Source organism: Mustela lutreola, chromosome 15, assembly GCF_030435805.1.
Source record: "Mustela lutreola isolate mMusLut2 chromosome 15, mMusLut2.pri, whole genome shotgun sequence".
NCBI classification, from domain to species: Eukaryota; Metazoa; Chordata; class Mammalia; order Carnivora; family Mustelidae; genus Mustela; species Mustela lutreola.
In genome coordinates, this window is record NC_081304.1 from 58,479,689 (window position 1) to 58,502,006 (window position 22,318).

Below are 22,318 nucleotides of genomic sequence, written 5' to 3' on the forward strand. Positions count from 1 at the left end.
GCAGAAGGAAGGCGCTTATTAGGCCGATAATGATCTGGGAGCCCCGCCCAGCCCTGTCCCCCCACTTCCCTGGGGCCTGGGCTCAGGCTGGACTGGCTCCCCCACCCTGCAGCCTCCTTCATCCGAGGCATGTTCCATCCACCCTCTCAGAAGCCAGCCCAGCACCCTGTCTGCCTGTCCTCCCTGCCGGCTGCTGGAGGGCTGGCAGCCCAGACACCGGCTCGCCCGCCCGCCCGACTTCGCCCCGCCCCAGCCTGCCTGGCTCCCCGCCTGGCCGCCAAGGGCAGCACCTCTCCAGGCTCCGGGCTGCCCCTGGGCCAGACGTCCCTGCCTCACCTCTCCCTCTTGGGAGGCTGGCCCCGTCCACGTCTCCCTGCGTCTGGCTTCCCCTGCCTGGCCTGCCTGGGCTCCCCCTGTGCGGCCCCCCTCAGAGTCTGCACTTGAGCCCTCCCTCCTGCTTCTTCAAAAGCAGCCATGGCTGCCTACAAAGTCAAGGTGGCCACGGGTACCGACCTCTTGTCGGGAACGATGGACTCCATCTCGCTGACCATTGTGGGGACCCAAGGAGAGAGCCACAAGCAGCTGCTGAACCATTTCGGGAGAGACTTTGCGACTGGGGCGGTGAGTGCGTGTGTGTGGGGTGTGCATGTGTGTGTGTGTGTACACATGAGTGTGCTCTGTGTGTATGTGGTCTGTGTGTGTATGTGTGAATGTGTGGTGTGTGTGGCATGTGAGTGATGTGTGTGCTGCATGAATGCGCGGCATGTGAGTACTTGTGGGTATGTATGTGTGCGTGTGGAGTATACGTGTGTGTGTGTGGTGAAGTGAATATGTGTGTGGTGTATGAGTGTGTGTATGTGTGAGTGTTATGCGTATGCTGTGTGAGTATGTGGAATGTCAAAGTGAGGTATGTGTGTGGAGTGGTAAGTGTGTGCCATGTGAGTGTGTGGAGGATGAGTGTGGTATGTGAGTGTGTGGTGTGTGAGAATCTGTGTGTGGAGTGTGAGTGTGTGGAGGATGAGTGTGGTATGTATGTGTGTGGTGTATGACTGTGTGTGTGTGTGGTGTGTGAGTGTGGTATGTGAGTGTAGTGAGTGTGTGGAGTGTGAGACTGTGCGTGTGTGTGTGCGTGCGCGCGCGCGTGTGTGTCCGGGGAGCACAAGGAGGGCTGGAGGTGTGCGCGGGAGGAAGACAAGGGCGGGGAGCACCAGGGCGCTCTGGGGGAGCCCTGCAAGCAGGGGACTCCAAGGGCAGCTTTGGATGGGTCCCTGCTTTCCGGCCACCCTGCATCATCCCTGCTCTGTCACCACTCATCCCTCTGTGCTCACGTCTCATCTCTGCCTGCCCTCTCTCCCCTCCTCTCTCTTCCTCACCCACATCCCTCACCTTTCAGCCTCTCCCTCCCTTTCTTGCCCTTGGCCTCTCCCGATCCCTGGTCTCTCTCCATTTCCTCTTCTTCCCCCTCATTCCTCCCCACAGCCTCTCCCCTTCCCTCATTCTTGCCCATGGCCTCTCCCCCTCCCCCATCCCTCCCCCAGGGCCTCTCCCCCTCCCTCATCTCTTCGCAGGTCCTTTCACCCTCCCTCATTCCTGCCCATGGCCTCTCCCTTTCCCTGATCCCTCTCCCTCCCATCCTTACTCTTCCCAAGTTCAGTTGCATCATAAATGGCTTAAAAGCACATTGGATTATCTGCGATTTAAAATGGCATCCGACCAGCCTGTCCAGTGGGGCCTGCCTTCTCTGCGATGGAAGGCACCCTTTGCTGGTCCCTCAGCCCTAATTCTGGGTCCGGTCCGGCCACCTGTTGCTGTGTGAAATCAGCAGGTCACTCTGACTGTATGGCCATGTCTGCATCTCTACGTCTTCACTGATAAGTAGCAGAAGACAAGGCTGGCTGGACTACCTCTGCCCAGTCTAAGATGGCAGGAGGTCTGGGGGAGCCCTGGACCCCACTTGGACCCCTTTGTCGACCAGCCCCTAGGGGGCTGCATGAGTCCCGCAGCCTCAGAAGACAGGGCAGGTGGCTGGGAATGGAGGCGGAGAGACTGGTGTGTTGCAGCCTTGGGTAGAGGGGCCCAGCAGGTGACAGCCCAGTGGGAGTTGGGGAGGGGAGCCCCATGATCAGGTCACCCCCCTGCCCAGGGAGGTGAGCATCAACCCCAGTGCAGGAGCAGAGCCTGGTGAGGGGCTGGGCAGGGGGGATCCTGTCACTCACCTAGCCCCGTGCCCGGCCCAGGTGGACGAGTACACCGTCCGCTGCGAGCAGGACCTGGGGGAGCTCATCATTATCCGCCTGCACAAGGAGCGCTACTCCTTCCTCCCCAAGAACTCCTGGTATTGCAACTACGTGCAGATCAGAGCCCCAGATGGCCGCATCTACCATTTCCCCGCCTACCAGTGGATGGACGGCTATGAGACCCTGGCCCTCAGGGAGGCAACAGGTGAGCCCTCAGCACCCCACCCCTGCCACCAGGCCCCTGGCTCCCGCCTGGCTGTCACCTGCTGGGCCCGTCCCCACCTGCCGCCCTCACATAGCACCCTCAGTCCCTGGTGCTCCAGGGCTCAGCTTGGGGCTGCACCCTGCGGGGACACAGATTGCAGGGGGGGTGTGTGTGCCTCCGGGCCGCCCTCAGGATCTCAGGATCCCAGGTCTTAGCTGAAGGCAAGCGTGCTCGCGGCTAGCTCCCCTGCGATCCTGCTTCTGACTCCCACGGGATGCTGCAGGATGCCTTGTCACTGTCCCACCTGCTGCCTGTTCCCTTATGAAGCCCTGGGAGTTCAACAGAGCCAGCGGGGACTCCAGCAGGGCACAAGATGTTCTATTGGAACATCCCAAGGCCTCCCTCCCTGCCACGCTGACACGGACGCCTTACTTCTCCACCAGGGCTCACTGCGGCTCCCGAAGGGCCCCTTCATCCAGTAACCTGGAGGAGGGCCTGTTAATGCTAGACAGGTGGGGTGTTCTCTAGTGCCCAGTCAAGGCTGCGCTTGTATTCCCAGACGCTCACTTGCTCCCCTGGAAGAGGGACAGGGAGTCCCAGCTCCTCGTGCACACCCCTATCTGGTGGGCTTGGCTCAGCTTCCTAGGACGTGGCTGCTACAGGGGAATGCAAGCTTGTCCTTTTAGGTCCCCCTGGCTCTGCCCCTCCAGCCTCTCTGGGCCTTCCTCAAGGTGCATAGGAGGGGAGGGGGCTTGGAGTTCCGGCTTGGCAGCGCAGCTGACCCCGCCCCGCCCTGCACCTCTCATTTCCCTGGTAGCAGGGAGACAGGGCCTGAGCTGGGGAAAGAGGCAGAGGCAGAGGGAGGCAGGCCTGGGGGAGGGTGAGGAGACCAAGGGGAGAGCTCCCCCAACTCCCAGCCCCGGGGGAGGGGGTGGTAATGGAGGATCTTCCAGCGGTGGCCCAGTGGCCAGGAAGCAGGGGCAGGGCAGGAGGAGGCCTGGTGCCATGCAGGAATGGCGCTGGGTGGAGTGGCCGCTTGCAACAGCAGCACAGAAAGCTTGCGTCACGGCCTGGCCCTGGAAGGAGTCTGGCCCCCACCCAGGGGTTGAAGCCCAGCTGGGTCCTGGGGTTGCACAACTCCAGGGGGCACTGTTCACTGGGGACACAACGTGAGGTGCAGCAGATGGAGGAAGGAGAGGGCCTCGAGGGCAGGTGACGGGGCTGTGGTGATAGACACACGGCAGCCGGGGCCACCAGCCAGGACACTGGACAGAGACAGGCCTGGGTGTCGATCTCAGTGCCACCACTTACTTGAAGATTGTAAGCCTCGGTGTTCTCCTCTGGAAAATGGGTCTAACCGCAGAGCCTACTTTATAGGGCTGATGCAAGAATCCAGGGACATAGCCTCTAAAATTTTAAAAGGCTTAACAACTCTTGGTGTGGTTCGTGGCTAGGGGGACGGGTGAGTGGTCCCAGGCAGGCTGCCTTGGTTCAAATCCCACCTCGCGCTTGTCTCTCTGTTTAACATTGGTTGTTTTCTCCTTGTAAAATGAGCACAACGGTATGGTCCCTTAGCTGAAACTTTTGGGCTCAGGGTGGTCTTGAATTTCAGATCTGAGGGACACCTGAGTAGCTCACTTGGTTGAGTGTCCGACTCGGTTTCACCTCAGGTTGTGATGTTGGGGTCCTGGGGTGGAGCCCCAGGTCAGGCTCCCTGCTGAGCGGGAAGTCTGCTTGAGATTCTCCCCCTCCTTCTGCCCCTCCCTCTATGCACACTCTCATAAATAAATCTTAAAAGAAAGAAATTCAGATCTCATTTAGAATAGGTATGTTTATATATATATCTATATCTATATTTTCCCATTTACACGGTCTATACATTAAATAATATATCCACCAGGCACCCCCTTGCCAAATATTCTAATATTTCTGCAGAAAAAACAAAACAAAACAAAAAACACCGATAGTTATGCCAAGTGAGTTCAGTAAAGGCTGTATAGCCTCTGGTAAATTCAGAGCAGGTTTTGCAGACCAAGGAATTTGTGCTCAACTTGTGAAAAAGACAGGGTTGGTGTCTATCGTCTTTTGGGTTTTGGAATTGTGGAGACAGGATTGCAGGCGTGTAACAGTCACCTGCTGGTAAGGTTGTTCCTGTGTGGATCGTTATTAATATAAGTAGAGTCAGGGTGCCTGGGTGGCTCTGACATGAAGCCTCTGCCTTCAGCACAGGTCGTGATCTCAGGGTCCTAGGATCGAACCCCGCATCAACTCCTTGCTCAGTGGGGAGTCTGCTTCTCCCTTTCCGTCTGTGCTCTCTGTCAAATAAATAAATAAAATCTAAACATGTATATTTATATATGTAGGAGAGAGTGTTTGGAAAGAGCCTAGTGCCCAGTAAGTGCTATGTAACTGACCTTCAGTAATGTTTTAGTGGGTCCAGAAGAGGGACTCCCTCCCAGCAGCAAGCCCAGCTCCAGGGGCAGAGCTAGGGAGAGGAGGGTGGTCTCTGATCCTTTTCTCTGAGATTTTGGGAGGACATAGCTCTCCTCCCTCTCCAGCCCAGAGTAAGCCTTCCCTGTCCTTGTCTGTGGGCGGGCAGAGCCAGTCTAGAGGGCAGGAGCTGAATTCTGATCCTCACTAAATGGTCCGGGGCAGACAAGGCCAAGGTCAGACCTTGAACCTCCTCTGTGGTCTCCTTGCAGGAAAGACAAGAGCAGAGGACACGCTCCCGATCCTTCTGGAGCATCGACAGGAGGAGATCAGAGCCAAGCAGGACTTCTACCAGTGAGCAGAGGGCGGCAGGGGCTGCGGGAGACCAGAGGGCTGTGATGGCTTGGCCTTCCGTCCTGGGTTGGCTGTAGGCACCAGGCCCCAGCAACTCCCTTCTCTTTGCAGCTGGAGGGTCTTCGTTCCAGGCCTGCCCAACTACGTGCATATCCCCAGTTACCGCCCTCCTGTCCGGAGAAACCCCAACAGGCCTGAGTGAGGACCTGAGGCTGCCCTGGGGCCCCTCCCATGGTCGACCCTTGGGCTCTGCCTGCTCCCTGCGCCGCCCCTACCCCGGGTACCTGCCCCAGCCCTGCACTCCTTCCTACAGGTGGAATGGTTATATCCCCGGCTTCCCGATTCTCATCAACATTAAGGCCACCAAGTTCCTGAACTCAAACCTCCGCTTCTCCTTCGTCAAGACGGCCTCCTTCTTCTTTCGCCTGGGGCCCATGTGAGTCTGCGACGGGGCGGGGGTGGAGGGTGGGGGGTGGGGGGAGGTGCCCCTGTCCCTGTCCCCGCTCCATGCGCCTTGGCCTTCGCCACAGCCCCACAGCTCACAATGGCCTAGGGAGCCCGGGACCCCCCAGACCCCTGGACGCAGGGAGGGCTGCCTGTGTGAGCGCCTCCCCCTGGAACCGGGTCCCCTAGGGCTCTGGGCTTCAAACTCCGTGGCCTGGTGGACTGCAAGCAATCGTGGAAGAGGTTGAAGGACATCAAGAAAATCTTCCCCGCCAACAAATCTTTCATCTCCGGTATGGGGTCGGGGAGGCGAGCCCGGGGGAGCCTGCGGTGTCGGGCGGGGGTAGCTGTGGGCGCGGGCCGGAGGCGGGACGCCCTGTCCCGGCCGAGGCCGCGGGATGGGAGGCGCAGCCAGCCCCAGGCCCGAATGGCCGGCTGGGGGTGGGGCGCGCCCTCTGGCGGCTTCGTGGAGAATGCCGCCCTGGGCGCCGCTAGCTGCTGGAGGGGAGGCTGGGGAGGGGGGCCGTGGGGGGGCTTCTCGGGTGTCCGTGGTCTTCCTCTGTCTCGGGTCTCAGGGACACCCGGCCGCGTCATGACGCCCTCACGGTCCCCCACCCAGAGTACGTGGCCGCGCACTGGACAGAGGACAGCTTCTTCGGGTATCAGTACCTCAACGGCATCAACCCAGGCCTGCTCCGCCGCTGCACGCAGATCCCGGACAAGTTCCCCGTCACAGATGACATGGTGGCCCCGTTCCTGGGCGAGGGAACGTGCCTGCAAGCGGAGTTGGAGGTGAGGCCCGATCCGCTGGAGATCCCTGGCCTCCCAGCCCCACTCCGTCCCCGTCTCTCCAGTCCCACCGTTGCTGTCCCCAGAGTTCCACCAGCCGCTGTATTCCCAGCTCGGGTCCTTAGCCGACCGCTGCACCTGGGGGGCCAGGGCACTCTGCACCCAAGGCGGGGCTCGCAGGTGCCCCCTGCTGGTGCCTACCTGCCCCCTCCCCCCCATTGCGGCTCCCTTGCAGAAGGGGAACATTTACCTGGCAGACTACCGCATCTTGGAAGGCATCCCCACCATTGAGCTCAACGGAAGGAAGCAGCATCACTGCGCGCCCCTCTGCCTGCTGCACTTCGGCTCGGAGGGGAACATGATGCCCATCGCCATCCAGGTGCCTGGGGTGCAGGCCTGGGGCCCTGTGAGCATGTTACCAATGCGAGTGCCTGTGTGTGTGCATGCGTGTGTGCATGCATGCACACGTGGGCAAGTGCCCATTTACATGAGTGTGCGATCCCTCTATGTGCATCTGAGAACACACGTATGTTTATACATGTTCCTATCTGTGTGTGTGGCCCCATGTGTAAGCCTCGGGCTGAGTCCCTTCTTATCCCTACGTGCGTACAACTTCATCCTGCCCCTGTCCACCTGTCTGCCCATGAGTGAACTTGGGTCCCTGGTCCTGTCCTTGGTGCATGCAGGGGTGTGTAGAGCGTGCCTACTCTGTGCATACATGTGCAGAGATGACAAGATGGGAATGTGCTTGGTTGCTTGAGCTTGTCTCTTTGGGTCCGTTCCCTCATTTATTTGTTAAGCCAACACCTGCTGTGGGCCAGACCTCTGCTGGAAATACTGAGCTAATCAGACTTAGCCATTGCCTTGAGAGTGGCCTGGCACGAAAGGGGATTGAGGTGCTATGTTCCCAGAGGTCTCCACCAGTTCATATCTAAATTAGAAAAAGGTATCTCTCCGGGGGGGGGGGCAGGATCAGCCAAGCCCCTATGCTCCTGGCTCATTAGTGGAACAGCGTAGCCAGGATTTCAGTTACTCCCTTTGCCCCAGAGGGCTGGTACCCTTGTGCAGTGCACAACTTGTACAGCTGAATAGGGCAGCTGCGGGGTTGAAATAAGGAAAACTTCTCAGAAGAGGCAACTTGCGAGCTGCTTCTTGAATGAATGGGAGCTTCCAGGTAGAGAGAGGGAGGGGGAAAGGGACTACAGGCAGAGGGGACAGCAAGAGCAAATGTGAGAAGGGAGGAAGGGCCCTGGTGTGTTCAGATTCTTCTCTGCCTCCTTCCTGCAGTGGGGGCCGTGTCTGTGTGTGTGTGTGTGTATGTGTGTGTGTGTTTGTGTGCCCTCACCTAACGCTCCCTCCTTCCCCATCCCTAGCTCAGTCAGACCCCTGGACCCGACTGTCCCATCTTCCTGCCCAGTGACTCTGAGTGGGACTGGTTGCTGGCCAAGACATGGGTGCGCTACGCGGAGTTCTACTGCCACGAGGCCATCTCCCACCTGCTGGAGACGCACCTCATTGCAGAGGCCTTCTGCCTGGCCATGATAAGGCAGCTACCCATGTGCCACCCCCTCTACAAGGTATGGGCTGGGCCCCAGGCCCCCCCCAGAAAGGTACCTGGCTCGCTCAGTGCTCAGGAGGAACCCCTGGTAGACTTGGGGAGGCAGCTGGGCACCCACAAGAGAGGGTTTGGGGTGGGAACTTCCCAAAGTGATAGGGTCTTGATGCTGTACAAGAGGGGGGATGATGCTGAGGTCCTTTGGAGCTGACTGTGGTCCCCTCTCCTTGCTACCTCCTGCAGCTGCTGGTCCCCCACACCCGGTACACCATCCAGATCAACAGCATCGGGCGGGCCCTCCTCCTCAATGAGGGAGGGCTGTCTGCCAGGGTAAGACTTCTGCCTGCGCCCCAGCAAGACCTTTGCTGCCATTCTGGGCATTGCCATTAGACTTAAAGCAAGATTTCCCACTTGCCTTCGGATCACAAGGGGACTGGCGGGTGGGGACCGGGGGATGTGGGTGCTGTGCCCACGAGGGTGCAGAGGGGTGCTGGCTTGGAGCATGGGAGTTCGTGGGGCCGGCTGTGGGAGCATGCAGTGGGCTCTGTGTGAGGCAGGTGTGATCCTCAGAGTGGGGGCCCTGCCGGGACCCCACCGGCCTCAGCGGCTGCCTCCTCCCACCCAGGGCATGTCTCTGGGCCTGGAAGGCTTTGCTGAGGTCATGGTGCGAGCTCTGTCAGAGACAACCTATGACAGCCTCTACCTCCCCAATGACTTCGTGGAGCGTGGGGTCCAGGACCTGCCGGGGTATTACTACCGTGATGACTCCCTGGCCGTGTGGGACGCACTGGAGAGGTGAGGCCAGGCCGGCGGGTTGTGGCATGCAGGGTGGCCGGCCTTGGGGGTGGGAGCAGGGATGGGCTGACTTTGAGGCCCGGACCCTGGCTTGGGGCTGAGGCCACCTCCACGCCCCACAGGAGGTGCCCAATTGCAGGCCGGGGGATGTCTGGGGCGGCTGAGGCTGGGCCACCCTGAGGCGGGGGAAAGCGCTGCCGGGGAAGGGGAGGATCCAAACTGAGACCTGTCCCCTGGTCAGGTACGTGACAGAGATCATCACCTACTATTACCCGTGTGACGCGGCTGTGGCGGGTGACCCGGAATTGCAGTCTTGGGTGCAGGAGATATTTAAGGAGTGCCTCCTAGGGCGTGAGAGCTCAGGTATGGGCCTGGGCGCTGGGCACCTGCACGGACCTGGGGCTAAGGGGTGGATCCTTCCGGCTGGTGGTGGAACATGCCTTGCTGGGGGCTGAGGGAGCCAAATCTTGGAGAGGCAAATCCTTGGGGAAGGAAACAGGGCTGCCAATTGGCCCCTGGGAGCTCAGGGGCTGTGGGGCAGGGTCATCTCTGGGGATCTGGGGGGCTCCCAGTTCCCCACACTGGAAACAAGCCTTTGTGGGGCAAGAAATGGGGTGTGAGCTCAAACTGAAAACGGTAGAGTGTGCTGGCAACCAGGGAGCTGGTGGGTTCCAGATCGGCCGCTAAGCATCCTGAGGTCATGCCGCTTGGGCAACACTCAGAGAATATTTACTGAGCATCTATGATGTGATAAACGCTGGGTACTGGTAGGCAAAGGGAATAAGACAGGAGAAGGGGTCTGCCCTCAAGTCTCAGGGCTGGTCCTCTCAGTAGACGGGCAATCATGCTGTCTTAGGACTGCTGCAGTCCGGGGGTGGGGATGGGTGGGTAGGGGTGCACTAGGAGCCCTGGGGAGGCACCTAACCCAGCTGGAGGAGGGTGGTGGGTGGAGATTGGAGGGAGCTGCAAGCTAAGATCTAGCTGAGATCTAACATCCGGGCTAATATCTGGCTCGGAGCTGCAGGGTGGGGAGGTTAGCCAGCGGTTGTTAGAGGTGGGGTTGAACAGTTCTGATGGGAAGCCAGAGCGGGCAGAGGGAGCTGCGGTTGCTGCCTGGGAGGTTCCTGCATCTGAGCTGAGGCTGGAAGTTGGCCAGACTCTATGGGGCTAAGCTAAGGCTGAAGGCGAGAGCAGGGCCGGTGGCAGGCCTGGTGAGAGAGGCCCGAATTACCCTGACCACCAGAGGGCGCCGTGGAGGAGGTCCACAAGGAAAGCAGATTTGTACCTGAGACTGTCATTTGCTGGGGAGTCAGGAGACAGTTCCCGAAGCTGCTGTGGTGTCCAGAGTCGGGTGACAAGGTCCTGGCCAGGGGGCAGTTGTGGCAAGGCAGAGAATTCCGGAGCTGCCAGGAGAGAGAAATGACAGGATTTGGTGACTGGTTGGGGTATCGTGGTGGGTTTGGAGGGAGGAGCCAAGGACCACTCCCAGGTTTGGGGCTGTTGGAACTGGGTGGATGGTGTGTGTCAGGCTGTGAGCTGGGGGCCCAGAAGGACGAGCTTGGGGAGAAAGACAATGAGTCTGGTTTCACTGTGTTAGGCTTCTGGAACATGGGGACAATGGGAAGGAGAATCGAGCAGCTTGGTTAAGTGTGGGACCAAGAAATCCACCTGGCATGAGTGCAGAGGCTCGAAAGAATGCGTGTGTGTAGTGTGCGCGCGCATGTGTGTGTGTACAGTGTGGGTGTGGATGAGGGGCTGTGCTGGCTCAGGGCAAGAAAGCTGGGATTCCCCCAAAACCTTGTACGCCCACCCCCGAATCCTGGGACCAGAGAGCACCCACTAAGGGAGCGGCAGTAAAGATCCCAGGGCCCCACCTCCACCTCAGCCAGCCCTGGAGGACATGGCTAAGGCCATTTGGGTCCTCCTCCCAAGACCTGTGAGCTGGATGGGGTGGGGTAGGGGGGTGGGAGGCAGGGGGATGGGGGTTGTGGTCACAAGAGGGCCAAGCAGGCAGAATGAGATCAGGAACCCGGAAAGGCAGCTAGGAGCGTTGGCGGGATACGGTGCGGGGAGTGGGGGGGGCGGGGGTGTCCGGCTCGTGGGCGCCCTCTGCCGGCCATCTAGAACGGGGGCGGGACTGACGCTGCCCGACCTTTCCCCGCCCCCCAGGCTTCCCTCAGTGCCTGCGCACGGTGCCGGAGCTGATCAGATACGTCACCATAGTCATCTACACCTGCTCGGCCAAGCACGCCGCTGTCAACACAGGGCAGGTACCCGTCCTCGCCAGCCCCAGCTCCAGCCCGCGAACCCAGCCTCGGCCATCAGCCCGACTCAGGCCTCCGCCCAGCTCCCAGCTTCAGTCCCCAGCTCAGTTCAGACCCCACAGTCCCGAGGGTGCTGTCTGACCCAGAACCCTCCCCCCTTTGCCATCCTCCCCGCCCCCCGTCCAGCTGGAGTACACAGCCTGGATGCCCAACTTCCCATCGTCCATGAGGAACCCACCGATGCAGGCCAAGGGGCTAACCACTCTGGAGACCTTCATGGACACGTTGCCGGATGTGAAAACCACGTGCATCACCCTGTTGGTGCTCTGGACACTCAGCCGGGAGCCCGACGACAAGGTGCGCCGGGGGCCTCGGGGTGCAGGCAGGGGTGGGGTTACTCCGAGCACCAGCAGGGAGAGGACTGGGGCGCGGGGGGGGGGCGCCCGACCTCAGGAGAGGGGTTGTCCAGCCCAGGAGGCAGGGGGAGAGCGGCGGCGGCGGCAGGGGCGAGGCGGATGGGCCCGGGCTGGTGGGCAGCAGCTGCTCGGTTGCTTGCACGCAGCGGCCTCTGGGCCACTTCCCCGACATCCACTTCGTGGAGGAGGCCCCGCGGAGGAGCATGGAGACCCTGCGGCGCCGCCTGGCCCAGATCTCGCACAATATCCGTCAGCGCAACAAGGGGCTCCCCATCCCCTACTACTACCTGGACCCGGTGCTGATAGAGAACAGCATTTCCATCTAGGACCACTCCCCTGCCTCGCCCCTCCTGCCTGCGCCTGTTTTCAGAAAAACAAAACGAAACAACCTTGGCACAGCGCTGAGTCTATCCATGCGCCGGGCCATTTACCTGGGGCGAATGGAGGGGTGCGGGCTGGGACGATGGCGTTCACCACTGCCGGGTCCAGGTAGGCTCAGGGCCCCAGTGCCAGGCCCTGGTCTGCCCCGACGTCCTGTGAGATCCAAGCCAGGAGGCCAGAAGGCAGGGATACCCCTACCCCTGGCTCTGCCCTGAAGTTCTGGGAGATGGCAAGGTGCTCCTGGGGATGGCAGGAAAGAAGGCTGGGACCCTGCACCCTGCCACCCTGCGCCCTGTCTTTCAACCCCAAGTGATTCTGGTTTATCTTAAGTGCCCCTGCCTTGGGGCCCAGACCTTCCAGGACCCCAGCCCAACAGAAAATCTACCCATGGACCAGTATCACCTGAGCCCTGCCCATCTAGGCAGCCAGACCACCCAAGACCAGTCCAACTTGAAACATAAACTACCCATCTACCCAGGCAAAAGACCACCCTGAGCCCAGCCTACCAGGAACCTAGACCACTCAAGCCATGCTCACTTTGAAACCCAGCCAGCCCTAAGCTACTACGAACCCATAATATCCTAATAGGAACCTGTAACACCCTACACCACAGCCCATCACCTACCAAAACCTACATCCCTCCAGGCTCGGCCCACACAGGAGCCCAGCCTGCTAAGTGCACCCTCCAAGTAACCCGTCCCCAGGATCCCTTCCTCACCCCTACCCACTCTTCTGGAACCCGAGAATCACCCTCTTTTGGCACCCACTGGGCCTTACTTATGGTTTCATCACTGACTCCCTGGAGCTGCACAAGGGCTTTGCAGGTGAACTTGACCTCAGGGAGTGAGTCCACTGGGTCTGTCTGGCCTTTTGCAGTAGGTGGTGGTAGGAGGGGCAAGGTTGGGGGCACCTGCATGGTGGTGGAAATATTGGGCATCCCGGCACTGAATTCAAGGTGACCTCCCCTCCAAACTCCGTAAGCCCAGAGTTGCCAGTGCTCCCGTTAGCTCCTTTCCTCTGGTGACCCTGCTTATCCCCCCAGATTTGGTGCTGGCTCTCCTGGCCACTGTCGGCGGCAGCATGTTGGGCTGAGCAGTCGACGATGACTGTGGGGAGACATTCAGTGAGCTCCCCAGGGCAGCAGGGACCCATACATGGGGGTGGGGTGGAGAGAACAGAGCTGAAACCCAAGGGGGTTAGAGTCTAAACCTGGGGGTCTAGAGGGCAGGACACGGGTGTGGCCACCTCACCCGAGCTCACACAGCTTAGAAAACCTTGCTGTAAGACTGCCCCGACCTGTTGGACACAAAGCTGGGGATCCAAGAGGACATGGTGACTAACAGCTGGGACCCTAAGGCGGAAGAGGCCACTGAGACCAGCTGCCCAAAGGGGACTCTGAAGCCAGAGAGAGAAAATGGCCAAACAGGCATTGCATGAACCGCTGAGCTGACCTGCAGACCTGGAGGTCTTCGTTTCCCCCCAGGGGTTCAAACCTAGGGTCTAGAGCTGCAGGTGGTTCGCAGATGTGCTTTGATTGACTGCCAAGGTTTCCTATTTGTTCCTTTTTTGAGTTGCATTAGTGGCCAGCACTTACATATTAGACAATGTCAGGTTTCTCTTGAAAAATCTGAAGGTCTAGGGCGCCTGGGTGTCTCAGTGGGTTAAAGCCTCTGCCTTCGGCTCGGGTCATGATCCCAGGGTCCTGGGATCAAGCCCCACATCAGGCTCTCTGCTCAGCGGGGAGCCTGCTTCCCCAACTCTCTCTCTGCCTGCCTCTCTGCCTACTCATAGTCTCTCTCTGTCAAATAAATAAAATCTTAAAAAAAAAATGTTAAAAAAAAATCTGAAGGTCTGGCTATAGTCCTCACTGGGTCGCCATTTATCCTCATCAGACAAGCACGAGTTCTCCGCGGGCTGTGGTCCCGCCCACCCTCGTCCCTGGCACTAGCTGCCTGCAAACGCCATAAGCATTGTCTACCAGCTTCTGAGGCCGATCGAACCACAGATGCCAGAGCCCCTCTGTGTTCGGACTGCGGGATTGGATCCATCCACACCCCTGGTTCCCAAAGGACAGAGCTGACTGGCCTTGCTCACTGTGGCATCCAGCCCCGGCCATAGTTAGGGCTCCCAGAGAACACGTGGACCCATTGCTCCCACTGTAGGCATCCATGGTGGGGGCATCCCTGAGGATTCAAGGCATGAGCTGGGCTCAGAGGGGGCAGTGTTTGGCTAGTGAGAGAGGGCGAATCGGGGTGCCTGGCCTCCCCAGCCTCAGTCTCTGCTGAGGAGGAAGAACGGAGAAGAGGGAGGAGGAAGGTTCTGGAGGGGCTGAGATTCCCCAGTGGACACTGCGTCCCATGTGCAAACGGGAGCCACGCGAGGCCCGTGAGCAGCGCTGTCCTGAATCCTGGGGCCCGAAGAAGGTCGTATTGCAGGTTAACGGGTCCTGGGGACCCGCAGGGAGGCCAGACATCAGGAGCTCCTGCCACGGGGGTGGAGGCCAGAGGTACACCCTAAAGGGGCCTTCTGCGAGGGACAGTCCGAAGGAAACCCTGGACGCTTTTTCTATGGGGTGAATGCGCAGAAGGCACCTCCTATTGGCCTGAGGTTTGTTCTTGGGCTTTACATTTAATTCTAATAATAGCCCATAAGATAGGAGCTCTTCTTCTCATCCCTGTTTTCAGAGAAGAAACACAGAGAGGTTAGGTGACTTGCTCAAGGTCACATAGCGGGGAGAGAAGAGGAGGCAGGAAGGGCTGCAAAGTCACAGTGTGTTTGGGCAGAAGGGGTGGGAGAGTGGGTGAGCAAGGTACAGAGATATAGACGAGGGGGAGACCTGGAACCCCCAGCTCCCCGGGGGAGCCTCACCTGTCTGTGGCCGCCCAGCTCCAGAGCACATTACCTGGGGAGTGGTAGTGGGCAAGGTCCTGAAATTCTGGGCCAGCCAGCTGGTGGGGCGGGAGGAGGGAGGGCAAGGTGGAAGCCTCTGGCCCTTTTTGATGATCTGCGGCAGGTGTCCTGCCCGTCCTGTCCCAGCCGAGTTGCCCAGCTGCTGAGCAGAGACGACCCCCCCCCCCCTCCACTGCTCAGGGCCACAGCTCAGCAGCTCCAGGGCCCCAACTGGCTGATGAGCTTTCGAGGTGCAAAAAGCCCAGTGCGGGCCTCAGCACTGATGTCCGGGGACAGAATAGGGAGGGACAACCAGAGTCAGCGGTTAGATAAGACAACCTCACGGGCCCCAGGGGGTGGGCCCATGGGCAGCTACTGCGGATGGGGAGAAAAGAGGTCTCCATCGTAAAGTGGGCTCCAAGCAGATGAACCTGGAACAGTGAGTGTCGGACCCAGGTCTGGCCAGGAGCCAGTTGCAGCTGTGTCACTGGGAAGGACTGGTGGCACCCTCTGGGCCCAGCATCTGAGGGAGCTGGAGTGGGAGGTGGTTGATGGGGAGGGTAGGCATCAGGCAGAATCTGGGGCAGAAAGTACAGCCTGTTACCCTGTCCACTGGGCCACATCTTATGGTCGACCTCCTTCCTAGCTGTGTCTCTTTGGGAAAGTTAACTAACCTCTCTATACTCAGGTTCTTCAGCTATAATGTGAGGTTGGTGGGGGTGCCTGGGGGGCTCAGTCTGTTAAGCATCTGCCTTTGGCTCAAGTCATGATACCGGGGTCCTGGGATCGAGCCCCAGGTAGGGCTCCCGGCTCAGCAGGGAATCTGCTTGTCCCTCTGCCGCTCCCCATCCCCCTGCTTGTGTGCACGCTCTCGCTCTCTCTCTCTCAAATAAATAAATACATAAATAAAATCTAAAAAAAAAAAGTGAAGTTGATGATAAGCATCTCTCCTTCCTTGGGGTGCTCTGAAAGATTAATGGAGTTCAACCTGGCCAGTGATGGAGGCGAGGTAGGAAGGCTCCCTGCTCTACTCACCTCTCACACAGCAGGAAACGGCCCTTAAGGCCGTCTTGTTGGCCCATGGTGCAGAGCCGGGTCCAGGGCTCCTGGTACCAGACCAAAGTCACCCCAATCCCCAGTTCTATGGGGCAGAGGCTGGAAGGGAGGGCGTGGAGATGCCTTCCAGAAGGGGTTCCGTGTTTAACTGTTGGGAACATGGCTGTGCCGTCCTAGGAGCATGGTCTGATAGAGTTGATTTGGAAACCCGTGTCAAGGGGGTTTGTTCTCTGACACTGAGTATCACAACCTTCCCAACAAGATAGAGATGGAAAAGGACGAGACAACAGCAACAACAAAACTAGGAAGAAAACCAAACTAGGGAGGGGCCGGTTGGGTTAGATGTGGTGTGGCGATTGGCACCTGGAACAGTAGCATGGAGGGGCTGGCAGACCTTGAAGTCATCCCCAGGGGAGGCAGTGCTGAGCTGCATGCCCAGCCCTCCCAGGGCCCCGCCTTGCTGACCCAGATGGGAGGGGCAGCAGGGGTCCATCGAGCTTGGGTGGGGGGGCTGCCAGGAACTGGGGCAATTCGTTAATGATGCTGGGGCAGACCCCAAGAGGTTGGCATGGCCCACCAGGTACAGAGGGCCATCTAGAGGAGGAGAGGAGAGGAGGGCCATCAGGGGGCTGAGGGAGGGCACATCTCATCCCAGTCGGCCCACAGAGGGGAGAAAGAGCTGCTCCGGGGAGCACCAGCCGACCCCCTGGAGGTAGGGCATCCTTAGTAACCATGACATCAGGCAGGGGCATGGGTCCTGGCAAAGGAGCAGGAGAGAGCACTCCCCGCTCACCCTGCTTGCTGTCCCAGAGCAGCACCGCTCTGTCCAGGGCTGAGCAGCAGACACTGGCTGGGAAAGGCACTGAGCTAGCTGGGAAAGGAGGGGCCGCAGGGTCGTGGAAGAGACAGGTCGGGGGGTTGGGAGCCTGGGCTCCTGAAAGCACTGGGAGGGAAGGGAAAGGAGGCAGGACCCCTGGACCTCTCACCTCCAGCTCAGCCTGCGAACTGGCCTCTGGGTCTGGTCCAGCCCAGGGGTCCATACCTTCAGCGACGGGGAGTTCTTTGGGGCTCCACGATGGGGCTGGACCAGGATGGGGATGAGGCCATTCTGGAACTGGGAGGCAAAGAGCGTATCCTCCGGTGACTGTTCAAACGCATACTCTGCAGAGAGAGCGGGTGTGGGGAGGACCACCTTGGTGACCCAAGCCCCAGCCTCTCCCACTGCCCCACTCTAGGGACCCAGATCTCCAGCTTCCCGCCTCGGTCACTCCCTGATGTTCCCCTTCTCCTACTCCGACTGGTTGGACGACTGGATTATAAGCGAGTTCTCAGAAGAAAGGGGGTTGGAGGCTTGGATTCCTCCTGTGGAGCCACTGATCCCGCAGCCCTACTCATTCCGGGGCACATTCAGGGGCTCCCCAATGTCATGTGCGCCAGGATATGAGCGGAAGGTGAGAAAACCAGGATGAGGAATGGTGGATACCGCAGAGCCCAGCCTGCTAGCTCACGCTTCCTGCACGGCTGCTCTCCCCCAGGCCCCCCAGGCCCCCCAGTTCCCAGTTAAGACTCACCCTGTGGCAGTTTTCTGCTCTCGCCCTTCCCCACTCTCCAGGCTCACTGGCGCGCTGTGCCAGGTCCTTGCGTGCCTGCTGTCCCGGGATCCGGGGCCGCCCCAGGAGGCAGGAGGCCAGCAGGCGGTTCTGGGGAGACCCCAGGCGCCTGTGGCTGCCTCCTCGCCGGAAATGGGTGGGCTTTCAGCTCAGGCCACTGCCCGTCCCCTCCTCCAAGGTGCCCCGGGAGAGAGCGGTCAGTGTCTCCTTCTCTGCGTTTCTGTCCTGTCCACTCCCAGCCCTGGAGGCCAGTGTCTCCTCTACCACTCTGAGTCACTCTGTGTCCTCTCTCTCCAGTCCTGCGTCCCATCTCTTGCCTTGGTCCCCTCTTCAGCTCTCCCACAGGTGCAGGTCTGTGGGGGTTAGGGTGGGGTGGGACCTGGTCTGCTCCAGGTCCTCCCAGGGGAGTGAGCAGAGGCTCCCCGGGGACCCCTTACACAAAGGCAGGGGGTAGGTGGAGAGAGGACCGGGCAGGGCCGTGGCTCCAATCTGTAAAAGTATAATTAAAAAAAAAAAAAAAAAAAAAAAAAAAAAGACGGGCGCCTGGCTGGCTCAGTGGATTAAGCCTCAGGTCATGATCTCAGGGTCCTGGGATCGAGTCCCGCATTGGGCTCTCTGCTCAGCAGGGAGCCTGCTTCCTCCTCTCTCTCTCTCTCTGCCTGCCTCTCTGCCTACTTGTAATCTCTCTCTGTCAAATAAATAAATAAATAATCTTAAAAAAAAAAAAAGAATTACGAAGATGATTCATAACTTTAGAATAAGCACAAATCAAAGATTAAAATCAGCCGGGAAGGGTGGTAATGGCGGTTCCAAGATTGGTTCGTGCATCACACGGTTAGAGCTAGTCACAGGCAAGCCTTGTTTACTTGAGTTTCAGTTTACTGTGCTTTGCAGATATTGGTTGTTTTTTTTTTTTTTTTTTTTTTTTTTTTTTTTTTTTTTAACAAATTCAAGGTTTGTGGTGACTCATGGAGCAAGCCCATGGGGGCCATTTGCTCACTCCGCATCTCTGTGTCACTTTGGGAATTCTGGCAATATTTCAAACTTTCTCATTCGCTGTCTCTGTCACGGTGATCTGTGGTCGGTATATAATATACTGTCTCCGACAGTATTATTGGGATCGGTTTGGGGTGCGATGAGCTGTGCCCATAGGAGACAGTGTTGGTGTTCTGAGTATCCAACCCACGGGCCATTCCCCAGTGTGTGTCTCCTTCTCTCTCCTCTGACCTCCTTGTTCCCTGAGATGCAGCAAAATTGAAATGAGGCTAATTAATAATGACCCCAGAGGGGCCTCTAAGTGTTCAAGGGAAAGGAAGAGTCATGTGTCTCTCACTTGAAATCACAACCTGGAAATTGTTATGCTGAGTGAGGAAAGCGTGTTGAGAGCCGAGATCGGCCGAAAGCTTGGCCTCTTGTGGCAAAGCGAGCCAAGTCATGAAGTTGTGAATGCAGAGGAAAGTTCTTGAAGGAAAGTACACTGCTACTCCAGTGAACACACGAATGGCAAGAAGAGAAACAGCTTTCTTCAGCGTGGAAAGTCTCTGTGGTCTGGACAGAAGGTCAAAGCAGCCCCAGCGTTCCCTTAAGCCAGAAGCCTAACCCAGAGGAACGCCCTAATGCTCTTCAATTCCGTGCAGGCCGAGAGAGATGAGGAAGCCACAGAAGAAAATTCTGAAGCGAGCAGGGGTTGGTGCAGGAGGTCTAAGGAAAGAAGCCGTCTCCCTGACGTGAAAGGGCAAGGTCAAGTAGCAAGCCCTGCAGCAGGTTCTCCAGAAGATGGAGCTGAGCTAACAATGAAGGTGGCTACACTCGGCAACAGATCTTCAGTGTGGGTGAACTGTCCTCTAGTGGAAGAAGACACCACCTAGAACTTTCATAGCTGGAGAGGAGAAGTCAATGCCTGGTTTCAAAGCTTCAAAGGTCAGACAACTGACTCTCTGGCGAGGAGCTCATGCAGCTGGTGACTTTAAGTTGCAGCCAATGCTCCTTTACATTCCGAGAATCCCAAAGCTCTTCAGAATGATGCTAGATCCGCTCTGCCTGTGCTCTACCCATGCACAAACAAAGCCTGCACGACAGCACATCTGTTTATGACCTGGTTTCCTGAATATTTTAAGCCACTGTGGAGACCCACTGTTCAGAAAAAAGGATTCTTTTCAAAATATAGCTGCTCATTGACCATGCACCCAGTCTCCCCAGAGCTCTGATGGAGATGGGCAGTGAGATCTGTGTCATTTGCATTCCTGCCTACATGACAGTCATTGGCACCCCATAGGTCAAGGAGTCATTTTGACCTTCAAACTTCATTACTTAAGAAATTTATTTTGTAAGTCTCTAGCTGCCATAAACAAAATTCCTCTGATGGATCTGGGCAAGGTACATGGAAAACCTTCTGGAAAGGATTCTCCCTTCTACGTGCCATTAAGAACATTCATGATGCACGAGAAGAGGTCACAATATCGACATGGACAGGAGTTTGGAGGAAGTCGATTCCAGCACTCAAGGATGACTCTGGGGTGTTCAAGTCTGGAATGGAGGCGGTCACTGCAGATTTGGTAGAAACAGCAGGAGACCTAGAATCAGAAGTAGAGCCAGGAGATGGGATTGAATGACTTCAATCTTCTAACAGGGGAGGAATTGCTTTCTTTCCCTTTAAAATTTTTTTAAATTTAAATTCCAGTTCGTTAACATATAGTGTACTGTTAGTTTCATTTGTACTTCCAAACATCACCCAGCACTCATCGTGAGGAAGGCACGCCTTCCTCCCATCTCCGATTTCCCACGTCCCCACCCCCATCACTCTGGGGACCATCCATTTGTTCTTGAGAGTTAAGGGTGTTTTTTGGTTTGTCTCTCTTTCTTTTTTCCCCCTTTTGCTTGGTTGAGTGAAATCATATGGTGTTTGTCTTCCTCTAACTCATTTTGCTTAGTGTAATACTCTGTGGATCCATCCATGTTGTGGCAGATGGGGATATTTCCTTCTTCTTTATGGCTGAGTCACATTCCATTGTATCTCTATGCCACATCCTCTTCATCTATTCATCTGCCTGTGGACCTTCGGGCTGGTTCCCACAGCTTGGCTCTTGTGGATCATGCTGCTGTAAACATCAGGGGGCACGTATCCCTTTGAATTAGTATTTTTGTATTGCCGGGGTGAATACCTAGCAGCGTCATCATAGAGTAGCTCTTTTTTTTAGCTTTTGGTGGACCCTCCATACTGTTTCCCACAGTGGCTGCCCTAGTTTAGAGGAGCTGCTTTTTATGGATAAAGAAAGAAAGTAGCTTCTTTTTTTTTTTTTTTAAGATTTTATTTATTTGTTTATTTGACAGAAAGAGAGACACACAGTGAGAGAGGGAACACGGCAGGGAGAGTGGGGGAGGGAGAAGCAGGTTCCTCGATGAGCAGGGAGCCTGGTGCGGGGCTCGATCCCAGGACCCTGGGATCATGACCTGAGCCAAAGGCAGACACTTAATGACTGAGCCACCCAGGCGCCCCAAAAAGGTGGTTTCTTGAGATGGAATCTATTCCTGGTGAAGATGCTGTGAAGACTGTTGAAGCAACAACGAAGGACGGAGAATATTCCATGAACTGACTTGATAAAGCAGCCAGGGTTTGAGAGGACGGACTCCGATTCTAAAAGAGGGTCTCCTGTGGGTCAGGTGCTATCAAACAGCATCGTCTGCTAGAGAGAAATCACCTGTGAAAAGAAGAGTCACTCGATGCAGCCAATTTCACAGTTGTCTTATTTTAGGAAATTCCCACGGTCATCCCAGCCTTCAGCACCCACCACCCTGAGTGGTCAGCAGCCGTCAATGCTGAGGCAAGACCCTCAGCAGCAAAAAGAGGAGGAATCCCTGAAAACTCAGATGAGAGTTAGCCTTTTTTAACAATAAGGTATTTTTTTAATATAAAGTATGTACACTTTTTTTTTTTTAAAGATTTTATTTATTTGACAGAGAGAGAGAGAGGCAGGCAGAGGGAGGGGGAGAAGCAGACTCCCTGCTGAGCAGGGATTCCGCATGTGGGACTCGATCTCAGGACCCTGAGATCATGACCTGAGCTGAAGGCAGACGCTTAACCGACTGAGCCACCCAGGCAGCCCAAGATTTAGTATCTTCACGCAGGTTCGTTAGACATTGAGGTTTATTTTATGGACTGCTTTCTTAAAAAATTTCCTATGTGTGCCCTCTTTTCTGCTGGGTTATTAAGTGGTACAGTCCCTTCCCGTGTTTTAGATATTTACTACATCTGCACATAGTTACCCCTCTTGTGTCTCTGATTTCATACTCGACAACACCTTGCCTCTCCATTGTCCCATTCACCCGTTCTGCACAAATGTCTTAGAGTTTTGCATCTTTTTTTAAAAAGATTTTTTATTCATGTATTTGACAGACAGAGATCACAAGTAGGCAGAGAGACAGGCAGAAGAGGGGGGGGGGATGCAGGCTCCCTGCTGAGCAGAGAGCCCGATGCAGGGCTCCATCCTAGGACCCTGAGATCATGACCTGAACTAAAGGCAGAGGCATAACCCAGTGAGCCACTCAGGTGCCCCAGAGTTTTGCATCTTTGTTTCTACCCCTTTTGGTTCCCCCTACCCAGAACTTTTCTCCCCTCCTTCCCTGGTGACTCACTCCACCCAGTCCTGGAGAGCAGTGTGCAGAGAGTGGCAGGGATAAGTGGCGCTTCTGCCCCATGTCTAGGACCCTGTGCCCTATACTCCCTTAGTCCCTAACTGAAAAGCTAGAGTGAGGGTGGTTAAGAGGGAGCCACCCCTCCCCCTCTGGCCAGCAAGCCCAGCAAGGGCGGGGTTCTCCACAGGATGACTCTGGGGTCTGGATGCCCAATGCCTTATTGTCCATGAGAAAGTCCCCACCCTAGGCCAAGTGGACCAC

At 57.1% G+C, this 22,318-nt stretch overlaps 1 protein-coding gene across 1 annotated transcript; it reads left to right on the top strand.

Annotated features, from left to right (window-relative positions):
* The first annotated feature begins 381 nt into the window (after positions 1-381).
* Positions 382-13,658, top strand: ALOX12B (arachidonate 12-lipoxygenase, 12R type). The gene is made up of 15 exons (XM_059149682.1): positions 382-621; positions 2,238-2,442; positions 5,145-5,226; positions 5,338-5,424; positions 5,540-5,662; positions 5,860-5,963; positions 6,290-6,462; positions 6,695-6,838; positions 7,833-8,036; positions 8,258-8,344; positions 8,640-8,809; positions 9,051-9,172; positions 10,979-11,079; positions 11,260-11,430; positions 11,636-13,658. Exons 1-15 carry the CDS (start codon positions 475-477, stop codon positions 11,813-11,815), a joined length of 2,100 nt encoding a protein of 699 aa, XP_059005665.1. The 5' UTR covers positions 382-474; the 3' UTR covers positions 11,816-13,658.
* Positions 13,659-22,318: the final 8,660 nt, after the last annotated feature.

What these genes read in the sequence shown, in the direction of transcription:
- ALOX12B (XM_059149682.1), top strand. Translation starts at nt 475, where the DNA reads ATGGCTGCCTACAAAGTCAAGGTGGCCACGGGTACCGACCTCTTGTCG. An exon ending in GAGACTTTGCGACTGGGGCG is followed by an intron (nt 622 to 2,237) that starts GTGAGTGCGTGT and finishes TGCCCGGCCCAG; the next exon opens with GTGGACGAGTACACCGTCCG. An exon ending in AGGGAGGGCTGTCTGCCAGG is followed by an intron (nt 8,345 to 8,639) that starts GTAAGACTTCTG and finishes CCTCCCACCCAG; the next exon opens with GGCATGTCTCTGGGCCTGGA.